The sequence below is a fragment of the Scophthalmus maximus genome, chromosome 17, assembly GCF_022379125.1.
Source record: "Scophthalmus maximus strain ysfricsl-2021 chromosome 17, ASM2237912v1, whole genome shotgun sequence".
Lineage (NCBI taxonomy): Eukaryota > Metazoa > Chordata > Actinopteri > Pleuronectiformes > Scophthalmidae > Scophthalmus > Scophthalmus maximus.
The window spans coordinates 3,158,948-3,184,839 of record NC_061531.1 but is presented as its reverse complement, the minus strand read 5'-3'; the positions used below and the strand labels follow the sequence as shown (position 1 = coordinate 3,184,839).

Here is a 25,892-nt window from a genome sequence, read left to right as displayed (position 1 = left end):
TATGATCTGCAGCCTTAAACCGTTTTTTTTCACTATTTAAATACCTACAATAGGGTTTTAAGCTTCTCAGTTGCTGGCGATGGTAAACTATTAGGACTTCAGATGAAGAACAGGCAGTTCACGTTTTGGGAATTGTGGTCAAAAGTATCTTTATTTTTATATATATATATATATATATATATTCAAATACAGATTATACAAAACCCTCAGCAGTCTTCAGTGGACATCTCTGCAGCAAGGAGGAACAGAACAAGAACAGAAAACTGTGTAGAGAATCTCCTTTAGCTTTCTTACTTTCTCTCAGGGTTGAATAATAACCAACTTGTGTGTGGAGTTCAAAAAATTAATTGACTCATTTTAAAGACCTGTTACCAACATTTTAAAATGATGTTGTAAGTTCATGGCTCATGTATGTAGGAATAGGGAGGTGTGGGCTGCTGCTGCTCCTGGCTATTCTTACCCACTCTGGCTTATAGGACATTGGAGAATAGGAGGACAATTCATCAAGGGGTCGGTGGACCAGGACCCGGTCTATTAGTCCAAAATCCTGCGCCTCCATGGGACTCAGGTAGTGATCCCTTTCCAGTAAACCTTCTACAACACAGGAGAAATGGAGCATTCATTAACAAAAGGCCTATTCCAACTGATCACTGCATTATCTGCTCCTCTCCAATGATTGAAATGAGCTGCTGTTCTTGAAAACAGACAACCTCCCGTTGAAAACACTAATGCACGTCACATCTTCATGGTATATATTAATGTAAATATTACATCATATCACTGGGAACATCTCTCCTGCAGTCATTTACAGGTGATATACATGATCTTTACCCTACCACCAGGGGAAGAGAAGATTACATGTCACATTGAAATTTTACTACATACAATTTTAAATGCATTAATTTTTTTCTTTTTTTATGGGCTAGTGGGGGCAAGTTGTAAACACCACTACTTATTATCATCCTATGATGATGTGCGGGCAAACATTGGCGTACTTGGTACATATCTGATGAATTGAAGACAGATACTCCCTCTACTCTTAGCTTTGTTTTAGTCTCCACCATCCGCTAGGAAAAAGATTTGACTCAGTAAGTTGTAGTTGCACTTCCATGTTCATCACCTGCAGCAGTTGTTACACCTTTAGACAGCCAAGTGGAGCACTGGGTGATAATTCTCTGTGGGTTTGTCTCTATGAATGACTCCTTTCAGATGACAGTCATTTGATCAACAGTTAGACCAAACTGTTTTGGGGAATATGCTTCAGGAGTTTGCTTGACAACCAGCTCAAACTCGAGCAGGTTACTGTGCCTGGTCAAATAATTAAGACATAAATGACTGTAATTGATGACTGATCTTAGAGGTGCTGGTAGTACAGAACTGACTATTGCACCATGTTAAATTATAGAAGTCAGATATAAATGGCAGCTGAACTGGACCAGTTGTGACCGAACTTTTGCAGGAAAATGTAGCTGGAAACAAACACACAAAAGAGATGAAGATGACCAGAGTAGGTTGTAGATAAAAGGCTGAGAAAACCTACCAATAGTTTCCAGTGGCTACCCTGTGTGGTTGGCAAAGATCTGATTGATCTGTCTCTTCAGTTTCATGATCTCCTCAGCCTGGATGGCGATATCTGTAGCCTGACCCTGGACACACAACATACGCATGAATATGACTTCCTTGTTTCAGTGAAATAATCACCTCTATAAGTTTGTCAACTTGGACAAGACGGAGCTAGGAAGACCAACTTACACTGGAGCTTCCTGTTGGCTGGTGAACCATGATACGGGCGTTTGGCAGTGAATGCCTCATCCCTTTGGTTCCCGCTGCCAGGAGCAGGCTGCCCATGCTGGCTGCCTGGCCGACACACCAGGTGAAGATGGGGTTTGAGATGTACTGCATGGTATCGCAGATGGCCAGGCCTGCTGTCACGACACCACCTGGCAGAGGAGAAGAGAGATAAAGAGAAGCTGAACCAATTTAAGTGGCTCATGTTGGTTTTTTGATAAATAGACTTTTTTTTTGTTTTATAATACTCGTTACGTTAAGTGAATGTTGAAACGAAAAAGGAAACTGGACAGTGAATGTTTCACCTTTTTTTTCTTTCCAATTTAGTTGTTAAGTTTTGCATGACAGTTTTCAAACAGAAAATAAATTTAGAGATAGAGTTAGAAAATTATTTTTGTTATTTAACAAAAATATTTGTTATCAATGTTTCAAAGAGGAGGGTAGCGGAGGCAGATCAGACAGTCAAGTTTTGAAAGAGGAACTAATGTTTTATTGAAAAAATATTCAAGATGCTGTATTTGTCCACTGCTCCAAGCCCAAGTGCTGATACCCTATTTTCGTTCAGTAATGTAAAGTACATTACCAGGACTGTAAGTTGGTTAACAACACCATACTGCTACTCTGAACCCTCCTGTCGTCAGTGATGCCACTTACCAGGACTGTTGATGTACATGTGGATGGGTTTGCTGGTGTTTTCTGACTGTAGGAAGAGCAGCTGGGCATTTACCAGATTGGCTGCAGAATCATCAATCTGAGCAGAGGAGGGAGAAAACATGTTCACAAAGCAAACAAATAAAACCAACAAAAAATCTCAAGTTTAGGAGATCGCTTACATGACCCGCTAAATAAATGATTCTCTTCCTCAGGAGGCGAGAATGGAGATCGTGCACTTGTTCTCCTCTTCCCTGAAAAAGTGACACTTTTTAGTAAAAAACTTACAATTTACATTGTCTCCCCATCAAGGCAATGCCTGATTGCAGATATCTATAAAATAAATACAGCTGTTGTGCAGTTTACAGTGATGAAGAGTGAACCAAGTATCAGAACTGATTTTCTAGTCTCTGCAAGTTGATTCTCCTTGTGTTATGAAATAAACTGACCAATGGAAGTTGATCCTCCTTGTGTTATAAAATAAACTGACCAATGGAAGTTGATCCTCCTTGTGTTTTAAAATAAACTGACCAATGGAAGTTGATCCTCCTTGTGTTATGAAATAATCTGACCGATGGAAGAGTAGAAGGTCCAGGACCAATCTAAAATATTGTAGTACACTTTGGAATAACTGCAACGTCCCTCTTATTATAGAATATAACACTCTTTACAGTAACATTATTAACAGGGAATGATACAACACATGAGCTGTCTGAATTCAACCAAACATAACACTTTTTGTTTTTTCTCCGGGATTTTTGTGATGCTCTGTAATCAACATTCACACTTGATTTCTATCCTCGATTTCTGTGGTGCAGTGTTGTGTCCATCAAAAGCACATACAAAAATCAAACTATATTCTATTCTGCATACTGACAGTTTGAATGTAATCTGCTTTCCCCCTTCTCTCCTCTCTTTTGTTTGTAATGTGGCAGTTCTTCTTAAACTTGTTACTGAAAATGTGACACCAATCGCTTCCTATGCACCAGAGTATTTTTCCAAGTAAAACTCTACCTCAGACGAGCAAATGCAAAAGCCTGTATGAAGATAAATAGTTGTGTTTTTATGCTGAAGAATAAGAATGTGGACAAGTATTGAAGGAAAAATGTTGCTCACTCTAAATAGTGAGGTGGGGAAGGGATTATCCTTGAGGTTTCAACTGGCTTATCTTTTGGTTTCATGGTATGAAGAAATACATTTTTATGGAGGTATTTTTGGTGAGGAAGTTCTTCGGGCTTATGTTTGTATTGTCCAGCATTAACAAACATCGCCGCTTTTAACACAGCCGAGCAGATCAAGTCATTTCACTCACCGTCTGCTCCACAACTATAGGTATGAGAGGATTCCTCCATACGGGACTGTGGTGGATGGACCGCCTGAGTGTCAGCCCTCCAATTTGCAACACCCTCTGAAAGACAGACGTGATGAAAAAACAAAAAAAAATATCCATTAACATACGCAAAGAGGTTAGTTTCAAGGATTTCACGTATAATTTAAACTCATCTGAAAACACAATGTAGGTGGGAAAAACCTTCACTAATCCTATCATATCTATATGAAATTTAGCTCAACATAAAGCGGCAAGTGGGGGATAAGACAAGCAGAAACCGTGATAATTCAAAAATAATGGTTCAAAGTCATTGTGACTCATTTAGTTTGAATGAAGTCTGCAGCTGAAGATTACACACATAACTGGGATATTATTAAAAACATGGCTTAATTCCTAAGGGTGTAACATTTCTGAAAAGGAGATTAAAATGTTACACAGACGTCCACAATCTCATATCATGATACTGAAATATCACAAGCAAAAAAAAAATTCCCAAGCTGTATATTATGTTAATATTGAAAATTACAACTATGTCATTGTCTTCCAACAGCGTGTCACATGACTATTTGGGGACAGTCATGATCGAGTGATTACACCTGCAGAAAAAGTTAGAAGATGAATAATAACCCTGAGATTGCAGACCTCCCACCCCTCCTATTTTAAGATGTTTTAGTCAGAGTTGACTAGTGATACTATACGTTTTTGTTTCCCAATGATCATCAAAAGTGCAGTTGTGACTCCCTCGTCATTTATTGAGACAGGAGTCTGCTCTTGTTAACTCAAAATAACCCTCTGGGGGGGTTGAGTACACAAACCGAGATACAGACGTCCAGTACAGTAACCATCGACTTGTCTTAAAGTAAGACACTTGCTGATTCATTCAAACTAAAGGCAGTACTCACACGAAACAGCATTTTAAAGTCTACTCGGGGAAACTGTTCCACTTCTTCTTCTTCCTGTTAATTTCCGGCAGGCTAGATGCCTGAGGGCACGTTGCTGCTGTGGGTTGTTGAGATTTGTTGGTTTCCTCAGGTGGAATCGTGTGCACTAATTGTACTAGGAAACAGTTTCACTGTACTCCGATGAAAAGGATAATAAAACGAGAACATCAAACTCCACAGTTTGCGAAACCGTACAGGAGTATCCGAAGCCAAGTGTTCTTCGCACAGAAAAGTATCCTACAGTGAAGAAACCATGTGGCTTGGTCAGTTCTTGAAACTCAACTGAACAAACTAACCAACTTCAAAGGCATGAAGAGACTTTAAAGCCACGAACAAACATCAAAGCCACCATGAATTCATAGCCATGCAGAGAGCAGTTCCTGCTAAAGCGACAGTAATATGCATACCCATTCAACAGAAACTTAAATGTTGCTGCCTTTAACAACCATTGTTCTTAAACTGAACAAAACATGAAAATTTGTTCAGCCATACATATTTTCAGATTACAAAAGACAAAAATCGAAAGTAAAAGTTAAAATTCTAATATATAAACACTTATGTTGGTCTGGTACAAATAGTATTTGATTAATTGAGAGAAATGCAAAAAAGAAAAAGAAAAATAAAGTGTTGCAACCGTCCCAAGTCTACTTCCTTCTTCCTCTCATGTTCCGCGTGTGGCTGTCGGGGAGTGAGTGTTTTATTTTGAAACTTGTGACCGGAAACTGTTTGCCGCTGCCGCCTCGGAGCGAACGAGCGGCTCGTGTAGGTGAATTGACGCCTCGGCCACTTTTCCCTGTTGTCTTGGCTCAGTCATGTCAAACAGCAGCGCCGCCAACAGCAGTCTAGCCATCGCCCAGAGGGCAGTGAAGCAGCTCCGTCTGGAGGCCAGTGTCCACAGGATCAAGGTACGAGCTCACATCTCGACACAACTCGTCACAACTGGACAAACTTCCCATCCGACCGAAGTACCAACGGCTCTGTCAGTCCCTGTTATTCATCTACAGTAAACTATTAGCACCCTGCAGTGGAGCACGCTGCATTTTCTAATGGACAAGTCGTTTTTGAATGTAAAGATTACTTTATGTTATATTTCCTAAGAATTTATCCAAGAAATAAGAAAATGGATATAATACCAGTAGGCTCGAAAATATATTGTCGATGATTGTACAGTGGCTCTGTGATTCGGTATAATAACGATTGAGATTAGGAAATTGTTCCCTCTAATGGAAATATCCCTGTGGTGTTTTTGTCTGTCACGACAAACCTGCTGAAATTGTAAAGGTCCCTTATTTGAACTCCAGAAAACTTCAGCCCTTTCCTGGTGTGCAGTGCAATGGTGGTAAAACCAGACGTTCCTCTGCTGGTGCAGCACAGTGATGGCTTTGTGGATTGTGCTACTGTGTGACTGGTGGGATTGTTGGGGCGGCTTCTTATTTTAGGACAAAAGTCAGACAAGATTCAAGAGTGTGTGTGTGTGTGCATGTGTTAACCACCCCTAGAAGTAAAGCTGTAGTAGAGGAGGAGCCCCCTAGAATAAACAAATCCCTGATGAATTTCACCCATTCACATAAGTTAGTTAGTGAGTTAGTGAAGACGAATTGAAAGTTCAGTCGTCACTAAGGTGTGATGCTAGGGGTTGTTAAAAGCAAATACGGGTCACATTTTCTCATAATGTCTCTGTCCTGTATTAAAGCCTGTGGCTCGACCTCAGAGTGAGACTTTTGAAATTAGAGATAACGACGGCTTCATTTCCCCAACAAAAATCAGCACCAGAGGGGCGAAGCTGTATAACACCCGTCAGGCAGAGGGGAAAGTTTTTTCCCAATCTATATAAGCTTTAGGTTGTGTCTGTAGTCCTGTAAGATGCAGAGATACCTCAAAAAATGCACTGTGAACTATGCATGATGTCATTTTCTGACCTTTTCATGACCTCTTCATGACATCTATAATCATATGATGTTAAATGATGGGGAATCATTTTCTCTCTAGTGCCATTATTTGTTTCATGGGCCATATTTTTGTTGACCTTGACCTCTGACCCATCAGCTTCAAAAGTTACTAAGCACTGGCGTACCCCAAGGCTGTGTGCTGAGTACAGTTCTCTACTCCCTTGTGAATAACCTGTCACTGAACACCACAAAAACCAAGGAATTCATACTGGACTTCAGGAGGACACGCAACACAGGTGAATTAATTTACAGCATTCGCCATCATCCCATATTTGTGACATGCTGGTCACAGTGGCCAGGTTTCTCAGGCTGCTGCAGAACTGAAGACCTTCTGTTTGCAAAATGCCCACAAGGACCCTCTCCTCACTGGGGTGCCTTCCAGTGATAACCCTTTCAGGCCTCCCAAGTCATGTGTCCTGCTCTGAGATGTGAGTGTTCCTCTACTCTTTTTTTGTGCCTGAGGTGACCTGTTGTGACCTTTTTGGAATATTATAAAATTATTTTCTTCCCTGCTTTGTCTCCCGTTCCCTTTTGCAGCTGCTGAACAATGACCATGTTGTCTTTTGGAGCACAAGACACAGCCCTTGAAGCAAAAAATATATTTCTTATCTTTTAAGGACTGTGAAGGAGTGAAAAAAACCCACTCAAAAAGATGCCTGATCATTTCGATGTGGATTCCTATCATGTGCCCCACCGCCTCTGAAGATAAAGAAGTCATGACCATACAGACACTCACACATGCACAAACACGCTATGGAATGATGCTGAAACTTTCAGATGATGAATGTAGTTATGCATAGTTCTTAAGCTGGTGTGATGTATGTGTTTGTGCATCAAATGCTTTGCTCTTTTCAGGGGTCTATATTATGGAATGCACAGTATAGAAACATGATATAATGTTAGAAGTTGATATGTAACTGCTGATCTTGCTCAGTGTGAACAAATGGTCTAGTTCATACAGTTCAAACAATCTCTTTGTTGTGTGCAACTTTAATATCTACCAATAAAATTTACCATGTGTTTATGTTTGTCATCTGTGACTGAAACAGTATCTGGCATGAATTATGCATCTTCCATTAAAAAAAACAAAAACCCAACTGTAATAAGTTTAACATCATTGATGATCTTACTTAATGCAAACTGCAGGGGAATAGGGTCAAAATGAAGCTTATATCTCTGACTTCCTGGTAAAATAAGGGGCACCTAAATAATCTTTTGAATTGGAATTCAAAATGCTCCTACAATCAAAAGCTGAACAGTGGATACTGGCATAGAAGCAACTGAAAGAAACAGAGGATAACGTATTTTTTCTTCACAAATCTAGATTCCTGTTACAGATGTAACAGTGTAACGCTACTAGACCTGCCATCTGGCGAGCCTTATGTCATGATCACACACAGACACACTCATTGACAAAATAGCATAGACCCTTACCCTAACCTTAACCATTACAACTAAATGCCCAAATCCGTAACCTAGACCCAGTTCTTACCATAAACCCTAGAACTTTCAACCCGCAAAATGTCCTTTAAAGTTGTAAGGACAGGCCAAAAACACATGTCTGTCCATGATGTAATCTTCTGCTGGCCTTGTCAAACACCAGATGCTCTTTTTCTTCGGATGAATATCATAGGGTCATAAGTGTTTGTTTTTGTTAATTGAAAACCTATTTAAATTCCAGAGTGAAGGGAAGAGATTTGCCCTTGGATTCACCTGCTACTAAGATTCCAAACAGTTAAGGAAACATGAACTGATCTGAAACGCTGTCTGTGTTCACAGAGCTGTGACTGCACGGCTGCCTTTGTCAGGAGTAAACCAAAGTTTGTCATGAATCGATGCCAATTCGTTTTGAGGCTCGAACAATCGCTTGGCCGCCGGTTTGTCTGAGCTGCCATGAGTTGGACGCATGCTGTCGTGAGTCACCGCCCGACAGTGGTGTGAGCGCCTCCGTTGCGAAATGGGTTTTATGTTTCTTTCCTTTTCCGTCAAAGTGGGATCGAAAGAGCCACACGCTCGATGACAACATTTTCAAACGAATCTTATAAAGTCTTGTGGTAAATTCGGCCTATAGATGTTTTTTCCTCATCTCTCCTCTGCGCTGCGAAATTATTGCAATATAATTTGGGCCACCTCCAAAGCCTCACTTTGGCGCTTTTGTGGGTTAGCGGCAAAACTCCAGGAGCCTCTTCACTTCTTGAATGAGCTGTTTCATGGACAGGCCCTTCTGTCCATAAATCTAGAAGACTACAAATAAGTATGCAACAACCATACAGGGGAATACTGTGCAGTTAAATATATACTTAAAACGGTACATATTTAAACTAATGTACAATAAATGAAACTGTACATTACAACTAATGTGAGCTAGTTATCACAAAAAACCCTGTAGAGATCCTTTTTCCTTTTCCCTTTTTTTGTCATTTAATGAAGATAGACGCAGGTGTTACTAATTGAAAGGTTGTTCCCAGAGCCTAATTAATGAATGTGATTAGTAACACCTGTGTTTCCCATGTCAAAATGGCTGCTGGGGGGAAAAAGGGCAAATCAACACTGGCAATAGTGACAGTCAGTTAAATGTCATTCCTCAGGTAAAGAACAAACAAACAGGCCTTTGCCTGTTACTTCTTTACAATTGTGTGATTTGTGTAGTTTTTTCTCTTCTTCCTCATGTCCACGTGTGTTTGTTTTGCAGGTGAAAGGATGGACACCCAGAGCCAGGTTGTGGACAGGTTGCGGGCGGTCTTTCGTTCAGGCGTCACATTACCAGAGCAGTTTCGTAAAACGCAGCTGAACAAGCTCATGTCCATGATCAGAGAAAATGAGCAGCAGATTTTGGATGCGTTGCACAAAGACCTCGCCAAGGTACAAGAACGTGTTCTCACACACACACACACACACACACACACACACACACCCCCTCAATACTGAGTCTTACAACTGAACCACAGGGGCTGACAGCCTGATGCTAACCAACCGCAGCCGTCTTTCTGCGGTTTAGTATTTTTTCAAGCCTGTAACAAAATTTGAAAGTAAGCGCTGCTACAATTTTGATTCTGACACATTTAACATTGTATACAACTATTAACTGTACAAATGTACATTTGATTTGATGATTTATAGACATTTGGTACAACAAAAGCACACACTCCGTGTTTGACGAACACATATTTGTTTGCCTGCCACAATCGGACAAGCACTAACTTCCCTTTCTGGTTGCTGCTCTTTCTCATCAGCCAAAATTTGAGGCCGTCCTGTCTGAGCTTGACATAGTGTTCAATGAGGTGTACTACGTCATCGCCAACTTGAAAACCTGGATGCAGCAGGAGTATGTCGGTAAAAACATGGTAGGTTGAATAACGCTTTAATGAAACTGGCTGTCGCATACGTTTTCTATACTTGGGTAGGACATTATTTCTTGTTTACCTTAAATTATTTCTTGATTATTATTGCGTAACTTATATCCAAAGATTTTCAGATTACAAATTAAAAAAGTAATTTAACGACAGGCTGAAGTTGGTTTTTTGTTTTGTTTGTTTGTTTTTGCTGTGATCACATCCAGCAGTGGTTCAAATGTGATGCCACCTGTATTTATTCAGCCTGTAGTATATTTTACATCACAGCAAGGCCACAAGTTAAACCTCTGGAGGTGAGAAAACATGTTTCACAGCTGTTGGTAAAAGGGTGTTAAAGTGATTGGGTTTAAATGCCAAGAACACTGAATCCATACATTTCCCTGAATGCATCTTTCATTATGTCCTTTCCTGCTTCTTAAAGATCGACTCATTTACAATCCCACCACTACAGTTTGATAAAAAACTGATTACAGCATCTGGGTTTTCATGTCAAAGATTGGAAAAACTTTTAATGCAACTGTTTTCACAGCCAAAATGTTGTCAATGAGTAAACTGAACTTGTAATGCCCGGTTGGATAGCTCTTTTGAATGTTTTTAATGCAATCAGGCAATTTTAAAAAGCTCGTACATTTAATGTTTTTTTCTTATCATGAAATTATTTACACTCCTATTTCAAAGTATGTGTATTTCTTTACATTGTGGTTTTTTACATTTTTTAAATTTTTATTTCAGGCCTGGCTAGGCTTGATGACTGTTTTGTACGGAGGGAGCCACTAGGAGTTGTGTTAATCATTGGAGCTTGGAACTACCCTGTGCAACTCCTTTTGATACCCCTGGTTGGAGCCATTGCAGCAGGTATCATTCACATCCATAAGTGAGCTGTTAAAGCTGCAATAATCAAATCTTTTTAATCTATACATTATATGATATTTAATATTAAAATAAACTCATTAATTTTGTTTATATAGTGCCAAATCACAGCAAACATCACATTATCAGTGGTCTATCATAGTCAGGCTGTGAGTTGGAGGGTTTACAAGCTAAATCAGGTCTGAAAACAACATTTAACAATCTTAGAAACATGTGCAATGTAACTTCTGTTAACTGATGTCTTGATGTCTATTTTTACATCAATATAAATACATTATATATTATTAGAATTATATATTATTACAAGATATAGAAATTGAAAAATGTTGAAAAATAGCCTTTTGTGAAATGTTGGGGAAAGTGTTTATGGGGGGGATCCTTGATCTGCACCAAAATTGAATAGGTTAATATCTGGCATATGCCCCACCCATAGACCAAGTTTGGTGCAAATCAATTCACTACCTTTGGTGTGATCAAACTAACAACCTCTCTAACAGAGAGAGAAAACATAACCTCCTTGACAGAGGTAAATATAATGATATAGTGGAGAAGAGTTGTGCACCATTTTTCATTTTGATGGACAAAGATATGAAATGAGTAACACATTTTACATATAAATGTCACGCATACAGGTCTTGCCTACTCATTGGCTGATGTTTACACTAAATTATACTCAAATCAAGCGATCTGATTGGTTCATTGCCGTGGTATAATAAGCGTATACAACGGCAATGACGTATCAGTCTGCACAGGTCCGTATCACTCCCCTACTGAGGAATACTAAGGGTCGGTAGTTGTCAGCTGTATGCAACTAATGGTAGCAAACAGACTCTGACGTTAGCATGCATGCTAATCGCTAGCTTGTATAAAAACACAGGCACTGTTACATTAATGCATGACGTATATTAGGGACTAATAAGCAGAACCGTAATTCAACATTTTCTCACGGTTACCTGGTAACCCTACTCTGCTCTTACTCGTCTCTCTAACTTCTTCTCCTTGGGGGCATGTCGACCCATTAAGAATCACTAGGAACCTCCTTGAAGGACTACTAGGACCTATAAGGCTACATCCTCGTTAGGTTTTTGTTTTAAAAAGCATCACTGCTGCCCTGCCCCCGCTGCTGAAAATAATCCTTGAGGAAACACTGACCTGCATTTGCTTTCTGATTGTTTTTTTATCAGTCATGACCTGACTTGACTGGTACCAGTGGACTACCAGCAAAACATAAACACTGTCAGTAACAGTTCCACTTCACTGTCATCGCTCAGAGAAAAGAAATCCCTGCTCCTGAAATTTCACCATTATTTTTTCTATGTAGTATTTATTCTCTAGTATTTTCTGTAACTGAGTAACCAACGGCAGAGTAGAATCTGCTTGCTGTTTACACCAGTAAACACATGCCCAGTGTATGTGAATGGTCACGTGATATGGTTTCAGGTTGGCTGGTATATCGATAGAGATTATTACTGATACGGAGCTAAAAAAACTAAAATGTAGTAGTATGGATATAGAAGAAAAGACCCATAGGAACTTCAAGAGGACCCATTAAGCCTCCTGAATGGCCACTACAATCTCCCCCCTGAACATCCAAATGGACCTGTAGAATCTTGTCATTGACCACTAAAATTTCCACAACTGTAAAAATATAGGATGCTCTCAATGACCAAACTTTAATAGAGCCTCATCAATTACCACTTAAATGCAATACAATAATACAACTTTATTAATCCTGAAGGCAGTTTGGTTCTGGGCCAGCAAAAAAAAAAGGATAGACGTGCACTGACAAAAATCACAATAACAACACAATAAAAGCGCTGTTCAGCTGCGTTGACCTAAACAACCTAGAAGACCATCAGAATCTTCCCATGGAACATTAGAACGTCTTAAACAACCCTGGGATCCTCCTTAATAACCAAATCTGCACTTTTGCAGATTCACTTTGACCACATCTTCTACACAGGTAAAAGCCTCCATGATGGATCAGATTTCTGCATGTCAATGTGTTTTGACTATAGATTTGTCCATGTTGATCTTTCACTGGTCTAAAGACCAGAATGTCCCCAGTGAGACCTGATATCCGTATCCAGAATATTTAATTTTCAGTACGACAGGAGGTAGCAGAGACGCCTGTGCACTAGACCACTTAAGACTGTAGCAGTGAAACCTGAGTATTCTGAACTGAAAGATGTTTTATTACTTAAGAATTCAACTTTTAATCTGTGACCGGAAGATGTGCACATATTCTGGCTTGAAATGGGGACTGTGCATTTTCCCCCTTCACTGAATTAATGTGAGTCTCAAGAGTGATATAAATCTGTTCCTTTGATCATTTAATGTTGATCTGTTGCTCAACACTTCTCATACAAATTGGTTGCGTAACTCGGTCTGATCATCTAGCTTCCTTTTAAATTATTCAGTATGCAGTTTACAATAATGTCAAATTGGCAGTCTGATATTTAAGTAACACATAAGAAGTTGAAGACCTTTAATAATAAGTGGTACTTTTAAACCCAGTCCAGTAAGCATGCGGCCGTTTTGTTTATTCTGTTATCTGTCCAACTGGGGCTGTGCAATGTGACGATATATATCGTGTGATGAAAAAACATCTATAATTTTTTTTATCGCATTGTGCCAATTATTATTAATTGTGCAAATGACCCTGAAAATTCTTCCACAAACTGGTTCCCACAACAGTCTCCCGACACTAACCTCTTTACTGCCCATCCAAGAATTATGTCAAACAATACAGAGGGTTCACGGAGGAGAGCTACTAAAGTGGGGAGTGGAGAGCACAAAACGAATCCCACTCACATGTTGTCCATGACGCAACATTTGGTCAGGTCAACAATCATGAAAGTGAAGGAGACAATAGCTACTGTTACAACTGAACATCTGCAAAGACATGGATGCAGTTAATAAGGTTGAGAATGGCCACGAGTAATTTGCAATAGCTAACAATATGTATGGTCTGGATATGAAAAGACCTCTGTCGAGTAGTGAGATTTTCATCACTGCACAGCCCTATGTCTAACACTTTATTCCATTGATGACATACTAGCAGACACATTGTCTTGAAATACAGTTCATGCTGTACAGAGGAACCACACTGACTTCTCAGGCTTCTTGTAGGTTCTCAGAGGGTGGCACGCTGCATCCTGCAGGCAGCTTCAGTCCACTTGACTCCAGTGACCTTGGAGCTGGGCGGCAAGTGTCCGTGCTTCATATACGGTCGGGTGAACATAACAGCTGCTGCTCGACGCTTGGCGTGGTCAAAGTTTTTCAACTCTGGCCAGAGTTGTGTGGCTCCGGATTATGTGCTTTGTTCACCGGCCACACGGGACGCCCTGCTGCCTGCACTGCGTCAAATCATGAAGGATTTCTACAGCACGGAGCCTCAAAACTGTCCCGACCTGGCCCGTATCGTGACGCCCCAACACTGGACGCATGTGATGGAACTGCTCGGTTTCAAAATAAAACACTCACTCCCCGACACCCACACGCGGAACATGAGAGGAAGAAGGAAGTAGACTTGGGACGGTTGCAACACTTTTTTACATTTTTTTTGCATTTCTCTCAATTAATCAAATACTATTTGTGCTAGACCAACATAGATGTTTATATATTAGAATTTTAACTTTTACTTTCGATTTTTGTCTCTTGTAATCTGAAAATATGTATGGCTGAACAAATTCAAATCTTCAAATAGGCCAGTACTTTAGTACAGTACTTGAATACATGTAGTTACATTCCAACACTGCCCAATGCAGAGCATGAGTACTGACAACGGCAATATCAACATATTTTGTTAAAAGTCACTGAAAATAAGTTTACAATATCCAAAACAATAACAATCAGACCATGTTCGCAGATTTGGTGTGCCACTTTATGATTTTTCACCCAATCTGATTAAATATCATTGGTAACTGTTGGAAATAAATTGACCAAAAGGTGAAAATCTTTCACTTTTTGGACAATTTATTTATTTGTGCCAGAGTGTTTGTCTCCTTAAATTTCTGAGCCAGGTGTTGCATAAGCAACGTTATGAGTTGAAAACACACTGAGCAGATTAAATCATTTGAAAAAAGGAGCAAAGTCTACATTGTCATGAATGTACACTGGAGTTTTGTGATAAATTTATTTTATTTATTTCAGGAATATAGGAGCTGTCCTCTAAAGATCTACACAGTATACTGTATTCTTTGTCGTTTTTTAAAAGATTGTTTAACAAATCCCATTTATATCTTCACATTCTTTAAGTATAATTTGTTATTTATTCTGTATACACCTTTCAAATGATAATATTTATACAGTTATCTAAAATAACATTATGAAATTTATTGAAATAGAAGTACAATAGGGTGGAAATTGAAAATGTTAAGCCAAACAATATGCATGAATACAGTACTTTCCCACTTACCTTTAAGTGGGTTGGAAGAAAAGTAAAAAAATATTTTTTTTCATTTACCACCAATCAACTAATTGATTTTCTTAATTTGGGGGGGATTTTTTTCTCGTTTTTTAATCCCTTATTTTTTGCTAATTTTCTTACTTACAATTTGTATTTTCTTTTTACATGGCCTATAATGTTACTGCTTTGAATGTTTTGTGTTGAAACCAACAGTAGCCTCATACTGATTGATGGAGGCCTATTCCTTTATATATTTGACTTGTCAGTTTGGTTTGCTCCAAAGTATCTGACAGAATAATAACAAAAATAAAACTGGACACAAAGTTGAATGTTACACTATGAGAAGCATCTGACAACGACTTTTGTTAGTATAACACGATATTATGGGGAGACTGCTCTTATTGCCTGGTAAGTGGTAATTAGCCTACGTGTAGTAGTAATATTAACCTATATATATATACGTGCTATACGTTCATTTATTGGAGAAATTGGTAGTAGGTGCTGATGCGCCTCGACCCGTTCGGTAGATGCCGCTAATGAAATAAGTTGGATGTCAAGCGCCATGAAGAAGACGGTTCCAGTCTTACAAATAGATATGGGACACCCTACAGTCCACTGGCCGGTTGTACCACCATGGATTTTACCAACACCAGAGATAGACCTCACTATATTTGAAGCAGTAAAATCCAGTAAGAGGACTGCAGCTTGCAGTGACATAGTGGGGGAAAGACTTAAGAACACCTGGGGCAGTATATTCAAATTTATACAGACGGGGCCCAAGACCCCAAACTGGGAAGGTCAGGGTTCGCATTTTGCATACCACATATGGGGATTATAAAATGTAAGCGACTTACTGAGGGGGTTTCAGTCTACACAACAGAGCTGATGGCCATCATTTGGGCCCTGCAGTGGATAGAATAAGTGAAACCAGGGCTGAAAGTTTTATGTTCAGACTCTGCATTAGTTCTCATGATGCTGAGAGGGAAATTTGGGAGCCAGATCTGACCTTATGGTGGAGCTTTTAACAGCACTATACAACATTTAGCAGGCAGGAGAGTCATTGGGGTTCCTGCGGGTGCCAGCCCATGTGGGGATAGAGGGGAATGAGCTTGCTTTCGGGGCAGCAAAAGGGGCATTGAAAAGGGAGGTTGACACCAGAGTGACTGTGGGATTGACTTAGTGGCAGTCCATCATAAAGCAAAATATAATATGTATGGCAGGAGGAGTGGGAAAGGGAAAAGAAGGGGCGTCCTTACTTAAGCATTCAGAGAAATGTGATAAAGAGCCACTGGTATGTAGGGAAGAAGAGAAGGGATGCAGTCCTGATGACGAGGCTAAGGCTGGGACATTGTGGGCTGGCGTGGGATTTACTTTAGATGGGAAAGCATGAGGATGACGTGTGGAACCTGCAAACAACAAACAGTGAAACATATATTAATGGAATGCATTGAATTTTAAGAGAAGAGAGAGCGGCTATATGCGGCAGTAAGAGACCTGGGCGCTGAAACCGTGTCGATGAAAAGTTTACCTAACCCCTAGAATAAACCAAACCGGAAGAGTAACAGTAGTCATTGAATACATCAAGGAAACTGGACTGATCCTATGGATTAGTTAAAAAAAATGGATATAACTATGCCCTGAAGGTGGCAGCTGTGGGAGCCACGCTAAACTTCCAAATATTCATGTTTTGTTCAGTTTAAGAACAATGGTTGTTAAAGGCAGCAACATTTAAGTTTCTGTTGAATGGGTATGCATATTACTGTCGCTTTAGCAGGAACTGCTCTCTGCATGGCTATGAATTCATGGTGGCTTTGATGTTTGTTCGTGGCTTTAAAGTCTCTTCATGCCTTTGAAGTTGGTTAGTTTGTTCAGTTGAGTTTCAAGAACTGACCAAGCCACATGGTTTCTTCACTGTAGGATACTTTTCTGTGCGAAGAACACTTGGCTTCGGATACTCCTGTACGGTTTCGCAAACTGTGGAGTTTGATGTTCTCGTTTTATTATCCTTTTCATCGGAGTACAGTGAAACTGTTTCCTAGTACAATTAGTGCACACGATTCCACCTGAGGAAACCAACAAATCTCAACAACCCACAGCAGCAACGTGCCCTCAGGCATCTAGCCTGCCGGAAATTAACAGGAAGAAGAAGAAGTGGAACAGTTTCCCCGAGTAGACTTTAAAATGCTGTTTCGTGTGAGTACTGCCTTTAGTTTGAATGAATCAGCAAGTGTCTTACTTTAAGACAAGTCGATGGTTACTGTACTGGACGTCTGTATCTCGGTTTGTGTACTCAACCCCCCCAGAGGGTTATTTTGAGATAACAAGAGCAGACTCCTGTCTCAATAAATGACGAGGGAGTCACAACTGCACTTTTGATGATCATTGGGAAACAAAAACGTATAGTTTCCCTAGTCAACTCTGACTAAAACATCTTAAAATAGGAGGGGTGGGAGGTCTGCAATCTCAGGGTTATTATTCATCTTCTAACTTTTTCTGCAGGTGTAATCACTCGATCATGACTGTCCCCAAATAGTCATGTGACACGCTGTTGGAAGACAATGACACAGTTGTAATTTGCAATATTAACATAATATACAGCTTGGGATTTTTTTTTTTTTGCTTGTGATATTTCAATATCATGATATGAGATTGTGGACGTCTGTGTAACATTTTAATCTCCTTTTCAGAAATGTTACACCCTTAGGAATTAAGCCATGTTTTTAATAATATCCCAGTTATGTGTGTAATCTTCAGCTGCAGACTTCATTCAAACTAAATGAGTCACAAGACTTTGAACCATTATTTTTGAATTATCACGGTTTCTGCTTGTCTTATCCCCCACTTGCCGCTTTATGTTGAGCTAAATTTCATATAGATATGATAGGATTAGTGAAGGTTTTTCCCACCTACATTGTGTTTTCAGATGAGTTTAAATTATACGTGAAATCCTTGAAACTAACCTCTTTGCGTATGTTAATGGATATATTTTTTTTGTTTTTTCATCACGTCTGTCTTTCAGAGGGTGTTGCAAATTGGAGGGCTGACACTCAGGCGGTCCATCCACCACAGTCCAGTATGGAGGAATCCTCTCATACCTATAGTTGTGGAGCAGACGGTGAGTGAAATGACTTGATCTGCTCGGCTGTGTTAAAAGCGGCGATGTTTGTTAATGCTGGACAATACAAACATAAGCCCGAAGAACTTCCTCACTAAAAAGACCTCCATAAAAATTTATTTCTTCATACCATGAAACCAAAAGATAAGCCAGTTGAAAACTCAAGGATAATCCCTTCCCCACCTCACTATTTAGAGTGAGCAACATTTTTCCTTCAATACTTGTCCACATTCTTATTCTTCAGCATAAAAACACAAATATTTATCTTCATACAGGCTTTTGCATTTGCTCGTCTGAGGTAGTTTTACTTGGAAAGATACTCTGGTGCATAGGAAGCGATTAGTGTCACATTTTCAGTAACAAGTTTAAGAAGAACTGCCACATTACAAACAAAAGAGAGGAGAGAAGGGGGAAACCAGATTACATTCAAACTGTCAGTATGCAGAATAGAATATAGTTTGATTTTTGTATGTGCTTTTGATGGACACAACGCAATGCACCACAGAAATCGAGGATAGAAATCAAGTGTGAATGTTGATTACAGAGCGTCACAAAAATCCCGGAGAAAAAACAAAAAGTGTTATGTCTGGTTGAATTCAGACAGCTCATGTGTTGTATCATTCCCTGTTAAAAAATTTACTGTAAAGAGTGTTATATTCTATAATAAGAGGGACGTTGCAGTTATTCCAAAGTGTACTACAATATTTTAGATTGGTCCTGGACCTTCTACTCTTCCATCGGTCAGATTATTTCATAGCACAAGGAGGATCAACTTCTATTGGTCAGTTTATTTTATAACACAAGGAGGATCAACTTCCATTGGTCTGTTTATTTTATAACACAAGGAGGATCAACTTCCATTGGTCAGTTTATGTCATAACACAAGGAGAATTAACTTAAAGAGACTAGAAAATCAGTTCTGATACTTGGTTCACTCTTCATCACTGTAAACTGCACAACAGCTGTATTTATTTTATAGATATCTGCAATCAGGCCTTGATGGGGAGACAATGTAAATTAAAGTTATAATTCTTAAAAAGCTGTCTCCACTCTACAGTTTGCTGTTTAAATCAGATCGAAAGTCCCTGCCAATGTACTGAAATGAACTGAATACAGTGGTGTGAAGGAAACCAGTCCAAAAACAGTATAGGATGTTTGTATAATGCAGATTTGCTCACTAGATAAAGTTGTTTTTTTGGTGTCATTTAAGTTTTTTTCTAAAAAGTGTCACTTTTTCAGGGAAGAGGAGAACAAGTGCACGATCTCCATTCTCGCCTCCTGAGGAAGAGAATCATTTATTTAGCGGGTCATGTAAGCGATCTCCTAAACTTGAGATTTTTTGTTGGTTTTATTTGTTTGCTTTGTGAACATGTTTTCTCCCTCCTCTGCTCAGATTGATGATTCTGCAGCCAATCTGGTAAATGCCCAGCTGCTCTTCCTACAGTCAGAAAACACCAGCAAACCCATCCACATGTACATCAACAGTCATGGTAAGTGGCATCACTGACGACAGGAGGGTTCAGAGTAGCAGTATGGTGTTGTTAACCAACTTACAGTCCTGGTAATGTACTCTACATTACTGAACGAAAATAGGGTATCAGCACTTGGGCTTGGAGCAGTGGACAAATACATGGAAGCATCTTGAATATTTTTTCAATAAAACATTAGTTCCTCTTTCAAAACTTGACTGTCTGATCTGCCTCCGCTACCCTCCTCTTTGAAACATTGATAACAAATATTTTGCATTGCAAGTTCATGCAAAAAGTCTTTATTTTAATTTGTATCATACAATTTTCTAACTCTATCTCTAAATTTATTTTCTGTTTGAAAACTGTCATGCAAAACATAACAACTAAATTGGAAAGAAAAAAAAAGGTGAAACATTCACTGTCCAGTTTCCTTTTTCGTTTCAACATTCACTTAACGTAACGAGTATTACAAAACAAAAAAAAAGTCTATTTATCAAAAAACCAACATGAGCCACTTAAATTGGTTCAGCTTCTCTTTATCTCTCTTCTCCTCTGCCAGGTGGTGTCGTGACAGCAGGCCTGGCCATCTACGATACCATGCAGTACATCTCAAACCCCATCTTCACCTGGTGTGTCGGCCAGGCAGCCAGCATGGGCAGCCTGCTCCTGGCAGCGGGAACCAAAGGGATGAGGCATTCACTGCCAAACGCCCGTATCATGGTTCACCAGCCAACAGGAAGCTCCAGTGTAAGTTGGTCTTCCTAGCTCCATCTTGTCCACGTTGACAAACTTGTAGAGGTGATTATTTCACTGAAACAAGGAAGTCATATTCATGCGTATGTTGTGTGTCCAGGGTCAGGCTACAGATATCGCCATCCAGGCTGAGGAGATCATGAAACTGAAGAGACAGATCAATCAGATCTTTGCCAACCACACAGGGCAGCCACTGGAAACTATTGGTAGGTTTTCTCAGCTGTTCATCTACAACCTACTCTGGTCATCTTCATCTCTTTTGTGTGTTTGTTTCCAGCTACATTTTCCTGCAAAAGTTCGGTCACAACTGGTCCAGTTCAGCTGCCATTTATATCTGACTTCTATAACTTAACATAGTGTAATAGTCAGTTCTGTACTACCAGCACCTCTAAGATCAGTCATTAATTACAGTCATTTATCTCTTAATTATTTGACCAGGCACAGTAACCTGCTCGAGTTTGAGCTGGTTGTCAAGCAAACTCCTGAAGCATATTCCCCAAAACAGTTTGGTCTAACTGTTGATCAAATGACTGTCATCTGAAAGGAGTCATTCATAGAGACAAACCCACCCAGCGCTGCACTAGCTAAAGGTGTAGCAACTGCTGCAGGTGATGAACATGGAAGTGCAACTACATTTACTGAGTCAAATCTTTTTCCTAGCGGATGGTGGAGACTAAAACAAAGCTAAGAGTAGAGGGAGTATCTGTCTTAAATTCATCAGATATGTACCAAGTACGCCAATGTTTGCCCGCACATCATCATAGGATGATAATAAGTAGTGGTGTTTACAACTTGCCCCCACTAGCCCATAAAAAAAGAAAAAAATTAATGCAATTAAAATTGTATGTAGTAAAATTTCAATGTGACATGTAATCTTCTCTCCCCCTGGTGGTAGGGTAAAGATCATGTATATCACCTGTAAATGACTGCAGGAGAGATGTTCCCAGTGATATGATGTAATATTTACATTAATATATACCATGAAGATGTGACGTGCATTAGTGTTTTCAACGGGAGGTTGTCTGTTTTCAAGAACAGCAGCTCATTTCTATCATTGGAGAGGAGCAAATAATGCAGTGATCAGTTGGAATAAGCCTTTTGTTAATGAATGCTCCATTTCTCCTGTGTTGTAGAGGGTTTACTGGAAAGGGATCACTACATGAGTCCCATGGAGGCACTGGATTTTGGACTAATAGACCGGGTCCTGGTCCACCGACCCCTTGATGAATTGTCCTCCTATACTCCAATGACCTATAAGCCAGAGTGGGTAAGAATAGCCAGGAGCAGCAGCAGCCCACCCCTCCCTATTCCTACATACATGAGCCATGAACCCACAACAGCAAAACTATCAGTTCTACAAGCACCACTTCAGAATTCAGTCCCTGACAGCAAGCCGTATCCACCATGGTCGTCTAACAGCTACTCTCTTCCCCCTTCAGGGACAACACTGCATTCTACACATGTAGAGGCACAATGCAGTGATCGGGCCTGACATGAAGGGAAGTCATCAGACACAGTTTCAAATCGTTTTAAAATGTTGGTAACAGGTCTTTAAAATGAGTCAATTCATTTTTTGAACTCCACACACAAGTTGGTTATTATTCAACCCTGAGAGAAAGTAAGAAAGCTAAAGGAGATTCTCTACACAGTTTTCTGTTCTTGTTCTGTTCCTCCTTGCTGCAGAGATGTCCACTGAAGACTGCTGAAGGTTTTGTATTATCTGTATTTGAATATATATATATATATAAATAAAGATACTTTTGACCACAATTCCCAAAACGTGAACTGCCTGTTCTTCATCTGAAGTCCTAATAGTTTACCATCCCCAGCAATTGAGAAGCTTAACCCTATTGTAGGTATTTAAATAGTGAAAAAAAACGGTTTAAGGCTGCAGATCATAATAAATCGATCTTTTAAACTTAAAATTAAGCAGACATTTTACTATGCACTGTGCAAGTGTGTAAAAAGAGCGGAGGGTCAAGTATGAACGAATCATTTAAAAGGTTTTATTAGTAGTTAATTATAGTAATTTCATATTTACATGTTTTAATTAAAAATAACATCACAAAAACACCAAAACTACAATATAATCAAATACATTAAACATTTTGATTTAACGAATTCAGCCTCTCGTCACGCTATATTTTGTTGGAATCGTCGGTGTTTGTCACGGGGGGGGGTCTGCTCTGGAGCTGGAGAGGAGCTGAGTGCTGCGGCCGCCACTGGCTCCGGCTCATCCTGGCCTGCCTGGGGCGTGTGGACCAGGACCCGGTCTATTAGTCCAAAATCCAGTGCCTCCATGGGACTCATGTAGTGATCCCTTTCCAGTAAACCCTCTACAACACAGGAGAAATGGAGCATTCATTAACAAAAGGCCTATTCCAACTGATCACTGCATTATATGCTCCTCTCTAATGATAGAAATGAGCTGCTGTTCTTGAACACAGACGACCTCCCATTTAAAAAAAAAAATTTGCACGTCACACCATTGTATCTACTGATGTTAATATTACATCATATCACTGGGAACATCTCTCCTGTAGCCATTTACAGGTGATATACATGACCTTTAACCTAATACCAGGGGGATATGGGATTACATGTCACACAATTTTAATTGCATTAATTGATTTTATTATTTTATTGGCCAGTAGGGGGCGAGTTTTAAACACCACTATTTATTATCAGCCTACTTTTGCTCTAGGAAAAAGATCCAGCTCAGTAAGTTGAAGTTGCACTTCCATGTTCATCACCTGCAGCAGTTGTTAAACCTTTAGATAGTGCAGCGCTGGGTGATGATTCTCTGTGGGTTTGTCTCTATGAATGACTCCTTTCAGATGACAGTCATTTGATCAACAGTTAGACCAAACTGTTTTGGGGAATGTGCTTCAGGAGTTTGCTTGACAACCAGCTCAAACTCGAGCAGGTTACTGTGCCTGGTCAAATAATTAAGAGATAAATGACTGTTATTAATGACTGATCTTAGAGGTGCTGGTAGTACAGAACTGACTATTGCACCATGTTAAGTTATAGAAGTTAGATATAAATGGCAGCTGAACTGGACCAGTTGTGACCGAACTTTTGCAGGAAAATGTAGCTGGAAACAAACAAACTAAAGAGATGAAGATGACCAGAGTAGGTTGTAGATAAAAGGCTAACCTACCAATAGTTTCCAGTGGCTGCCCTGTGTGGTTGGCAAAGATCTGATTGATCTGTCTCTTCAGCTTTATTATCTCCTTAGCGTGGATGGCGATATCTGTAGCCTGACCCTGGACACACAACATACGCATGAATAGGACTTCCTTGTTTCAGTGAAATAATCACCTCTACAAGTTTGTCAACTTGGACAAGATGGAGTTATGAAGACCAACTTACACTGGAGCTTCCTGTTGGCTGGTGAACCATGATACGGGCGTTGGGCAGTGAATGCCTCATCCCTTTGGTTCCCGCTGCCAGGAGCAGGCTGCCAATACTGGCTGCCTGGCCGACACACCAGGTGGAGATGGGGTTTGGAATTATCTGCATGGTGTCGTAGATGGCCAGGCCTGCTGTCACGACACCACCTGGCAGAGGAGAAGAGAGATAAAGAGAAGCTGAACCTATATAAGGGCCCCACATTAGGGCTCGACCGATTATCAGCGTTGATATTCATCATTTTTTTCAGTTATCGCCATCAGCCATTTGTTGAGCCGATTTGCCATTAAGATCATTTCATTTTAAAATTCGCTACTTTGGCACTGATGCAGGCGCAGTCTAGCCTTGCATAGCCAGACTAATACTCAAATACGTATTAGTCTGGGACCGCTCAGTTCATTTTAAATTTCCAAAAGGCGTTACCAACGGATGCAGGCGAAACCTGTCACGTTTGTTTAGTGATGTGAAAATGTCAACAGACTAGAGCGTACAGAGAGGAGAGGAGACAAGTTGCAAGTCACAAATTTCTATAAAAAAGACTATTTTTGTATTTTACTCAGTTTTCAATCAGAAAAGAAATTATTTGATAAGCAGGAACCATAAAATTAGTATTTTTGCTTAAGAAACATGAAGTAATGTTTTATTGAAAAAAAATTCAAGATGCTTTTATGTATTTGTCCACTGCTCCAAGCCAAAGGGCTGATACCTTATTTTCTTTAGGTAATGTAAAGTACATTACCAGGACTGTAAGTTGGTTTACAACAACATACTGCTACTCTGAACCCTCCTGTCGTCAGTGATGCCACTTACCAGGACTGTTGATGTACATGTGGATCTTTTAATTTTTATCGTCATCCTTGTGGAGAAATAGCAGGTTCCGAATGACATCTGCTGCTACTTTATCATCGATCTGAGCAGAGGAGTGAGAAAACATGTTTAGGATACAAACAAATAAACAAACAAAAAATCTCAAGTTCATTATTAATCAATCTCAACCTTCAGGAAGACACTTACAGGACCCGTAACCCAAATTACTCTCTCCCATGGGAGGCTGTGGGCCCATTCTCCTCTCCCCTGAAAAAGTGTCACATTTTATGTTAAAACTTCAATTACACCAAGAACCTTATCTAGTGACCCAAAAAAATCTGCATTATACAAACATCCTGTACTGGTTTTGGACTGGTTTCCTTCACACCACTGTATTCAGTTCATTTCAGTACATTGACCCATCTGGCAGAGACTTTCAATCTGATTTAAACAGCAGACAGCTTTATAAGACTTGCAAACATTATACACATTAGTACACTTTGGAATAACTGCAATGTCCCTCTTATTATAGAATATAACTCTTTACAGTATAGTTTTGAACAGGGAATGGTACAACACATGAGCTGTGTACCTTCAACCAAACATAACACTTTTTTCCCCCGGGATTTTTGTGGCGCTCTTTGATCACCATTCACACTTGATTTTTATCCTTGATTTCTGGGGTGCATTGTGTTGTACCTGAAAAGTACACACAAAAATCAAACTATTCTTATACTGCATTCTGACAGTTTGAGTATAATCGGCTTTCCCCCTTCTCTCCTCTTTTGTTTGTAATGTGGCATTTCTTATTATACTTGTTACAAAAATGTGACACTAATCGCTTCATATGCATCAGAGTATCTTTCCAAGTAAAACTATCTCAGACAAGCAAATGCAAAAGTCTGGATGAAGATAAATACCTTTTTTATCCTGAAGAATAAGACTATGGACAATTATTCAAGGAGAAATGTTGCTCACGCTAAACAGTGAGGTGGTGAAGGGATTATCCTTTTTGTTTTCAACAGACTTATCTTGTGGTGT

The 25,892-nt window shown here is 39.7% G+C and overlaps 4 protein-coding genes across 4 annotated transcripts; 2 read left to right on the top strand and 2 right to left on the bottom strand.

The window, feature by feature from the left end:
* Positions 1-132: 132 nt before the first annotated feature.
* LOC118288789 (ATP-dependent Clp protease proteolytic subunit-like) lies at positions 133-5,014 on the bottom strand. Its single transcript, XM_035615273.2, is given in 7 exon segments — positions 133-594; positions 1,541-1,646; positions 1,753-1,940; positions 2,443-2,539; positions 2,622-2,693; positions 3,752-3,847; positions 4,672-5,014. Coding segments are annotated over 7 exon segments (786 nt in total). The 5' UTR covers positions 4,684-5,014; the 3' UTR covers positions 133-379.
* Positions 5,015-5,484: 470 nt separating this feature from the next.
* On the top strand, positions 5,485-7,681 carry LOC118288792 (guanine nucleotide-binding protein G(I)/G(S)/G(O) subunit gamma-5-like). The gene is made up of 3 exons (XM_035615277.2): positions 5,485-5,615; positions 6,959-7,087; positions 7,197-7,681. Exons 1-2 carry the CDS (start codon positions 5,523-5,525, stop codon positions 7,082-7,084), a joined length of 219 nt encoding a protein of 72 aa, XP_035471170.1. The 5' UTR covers positions 5,485-5,522; the 3' UTR covers positions 7,085-7,087; positions 7,197-7,681.
* A 798-nt stretch (positions 7,682-8,479) lies between these two features.
* LOC118288788 (ATP-dependent Clp protease proteolytic subunit, mitochondrial-like) lies at positions 8,480-22,400 on the top strand. The gene is made up of 10 exons (XM_047328082.1): positions 8,480-8,573; positions 9,352-9,521; positions 9,893-10,003; positions 18,313-18,408; positions 19,648-19,719; positions 19,802-19,898; positions 20,437-20,624; positions 20,731-20,836; positions 21,764-21,897; positions 22,070-22,400. Exons 1-10 carry the CDS (start codon positions 8,495-8,497, stop codon positions 22,094-22,096), a joined length of 1,080 nt encoding a protein of 359 aa, XP_047184038.1. The 5' UTR covers positions 8,480-8,494; the 3' UTR covers positions 22,097-22,400.
* A 579-nt stretch (positions 22,401-22,979) lies between these two features.
* LOC118288790 (ATP-dependent Clp protease proteolytic subunit, mitochondrial-like) lies at positions 22,980-25,125 on the bottom strand. Its single transcript, XM_047328083.1, has 5 exons — positions 25,059-25,125; positions 24,855-24,954; positions 24,006-24,193; positions 23,794-23,899; positions 22,980-23,566 (listed from the first exon to the last, which is right to left on the bottom strand). Exons 2-5 carry the CDS (start codon positions 24,871-24,873, stop codon positions 23,490-23,492), a joined length of 390 nt encoding a protein of 129 aa, XP_047184039.1. The 5' UTR covers positions 24,874-24,954; positions 25,059-25,125; the 3' UTR covers positions 22,980-23,489.
* Between the last annotated feature and the right edge of the window lie 767 nt (positions 25,126-25,892).

Bases quoted from the DNA above. Each gene is read 5' to 3' on its own strand.
- LOC118288788 (XM_047328082.1), top strand. From the start codon at position 8,495: ATGCCAATTCGTTTTGAGGCTCGAACAATCGCTTGGCCGCCGGTTTGT. The intron at 19,899-20,436 runs GTAAGTGGCATC...CTCCTCTGCCAG, and splicing joins CATGTACATCAACAGTCATG to GTGGTGTCGTGACAGCAGGC. The intron at 20,625-20,730 runs GTAAGTTGGTCT...TTGTGTGTCCAG, and splicing joins AGCCAACAGGAAGCTCCAGT to GGTCAGGCTACAGATATCGC.
- LOC118288792 (XM_035615277.2), top strand. From the start codon at position 5,523: ATGTCAAACAGCAGCGCCGCCAACAGCAGTCTAGCCATCGCCCAGAGG. The intron at 5,616-6,958 runs GTACGAGCTCAC...CACAGTGGCCAG, and splicing joins CCAGTGTCCACAGGATCAAG to GTTTCTCAGGCTGCTGCAGA.
- LOC118288790 (XM_047328083.1), bottom strand. The intron at 23,900-24,005 runs GTAAGTTGGTCT...TTGTGTGTCCAG, and splicing joins AGCCAACAGGAAGCTCCAGT to GGTCAGGCTACAGATATCGC. The intron at 23,567-23,793 runs GTAGGTTAGCCT...TTATTTGACCAG, and splicing joins GCAGCCACTGGAAACTATTG to GCACAGTAACCTGCTCGAGT.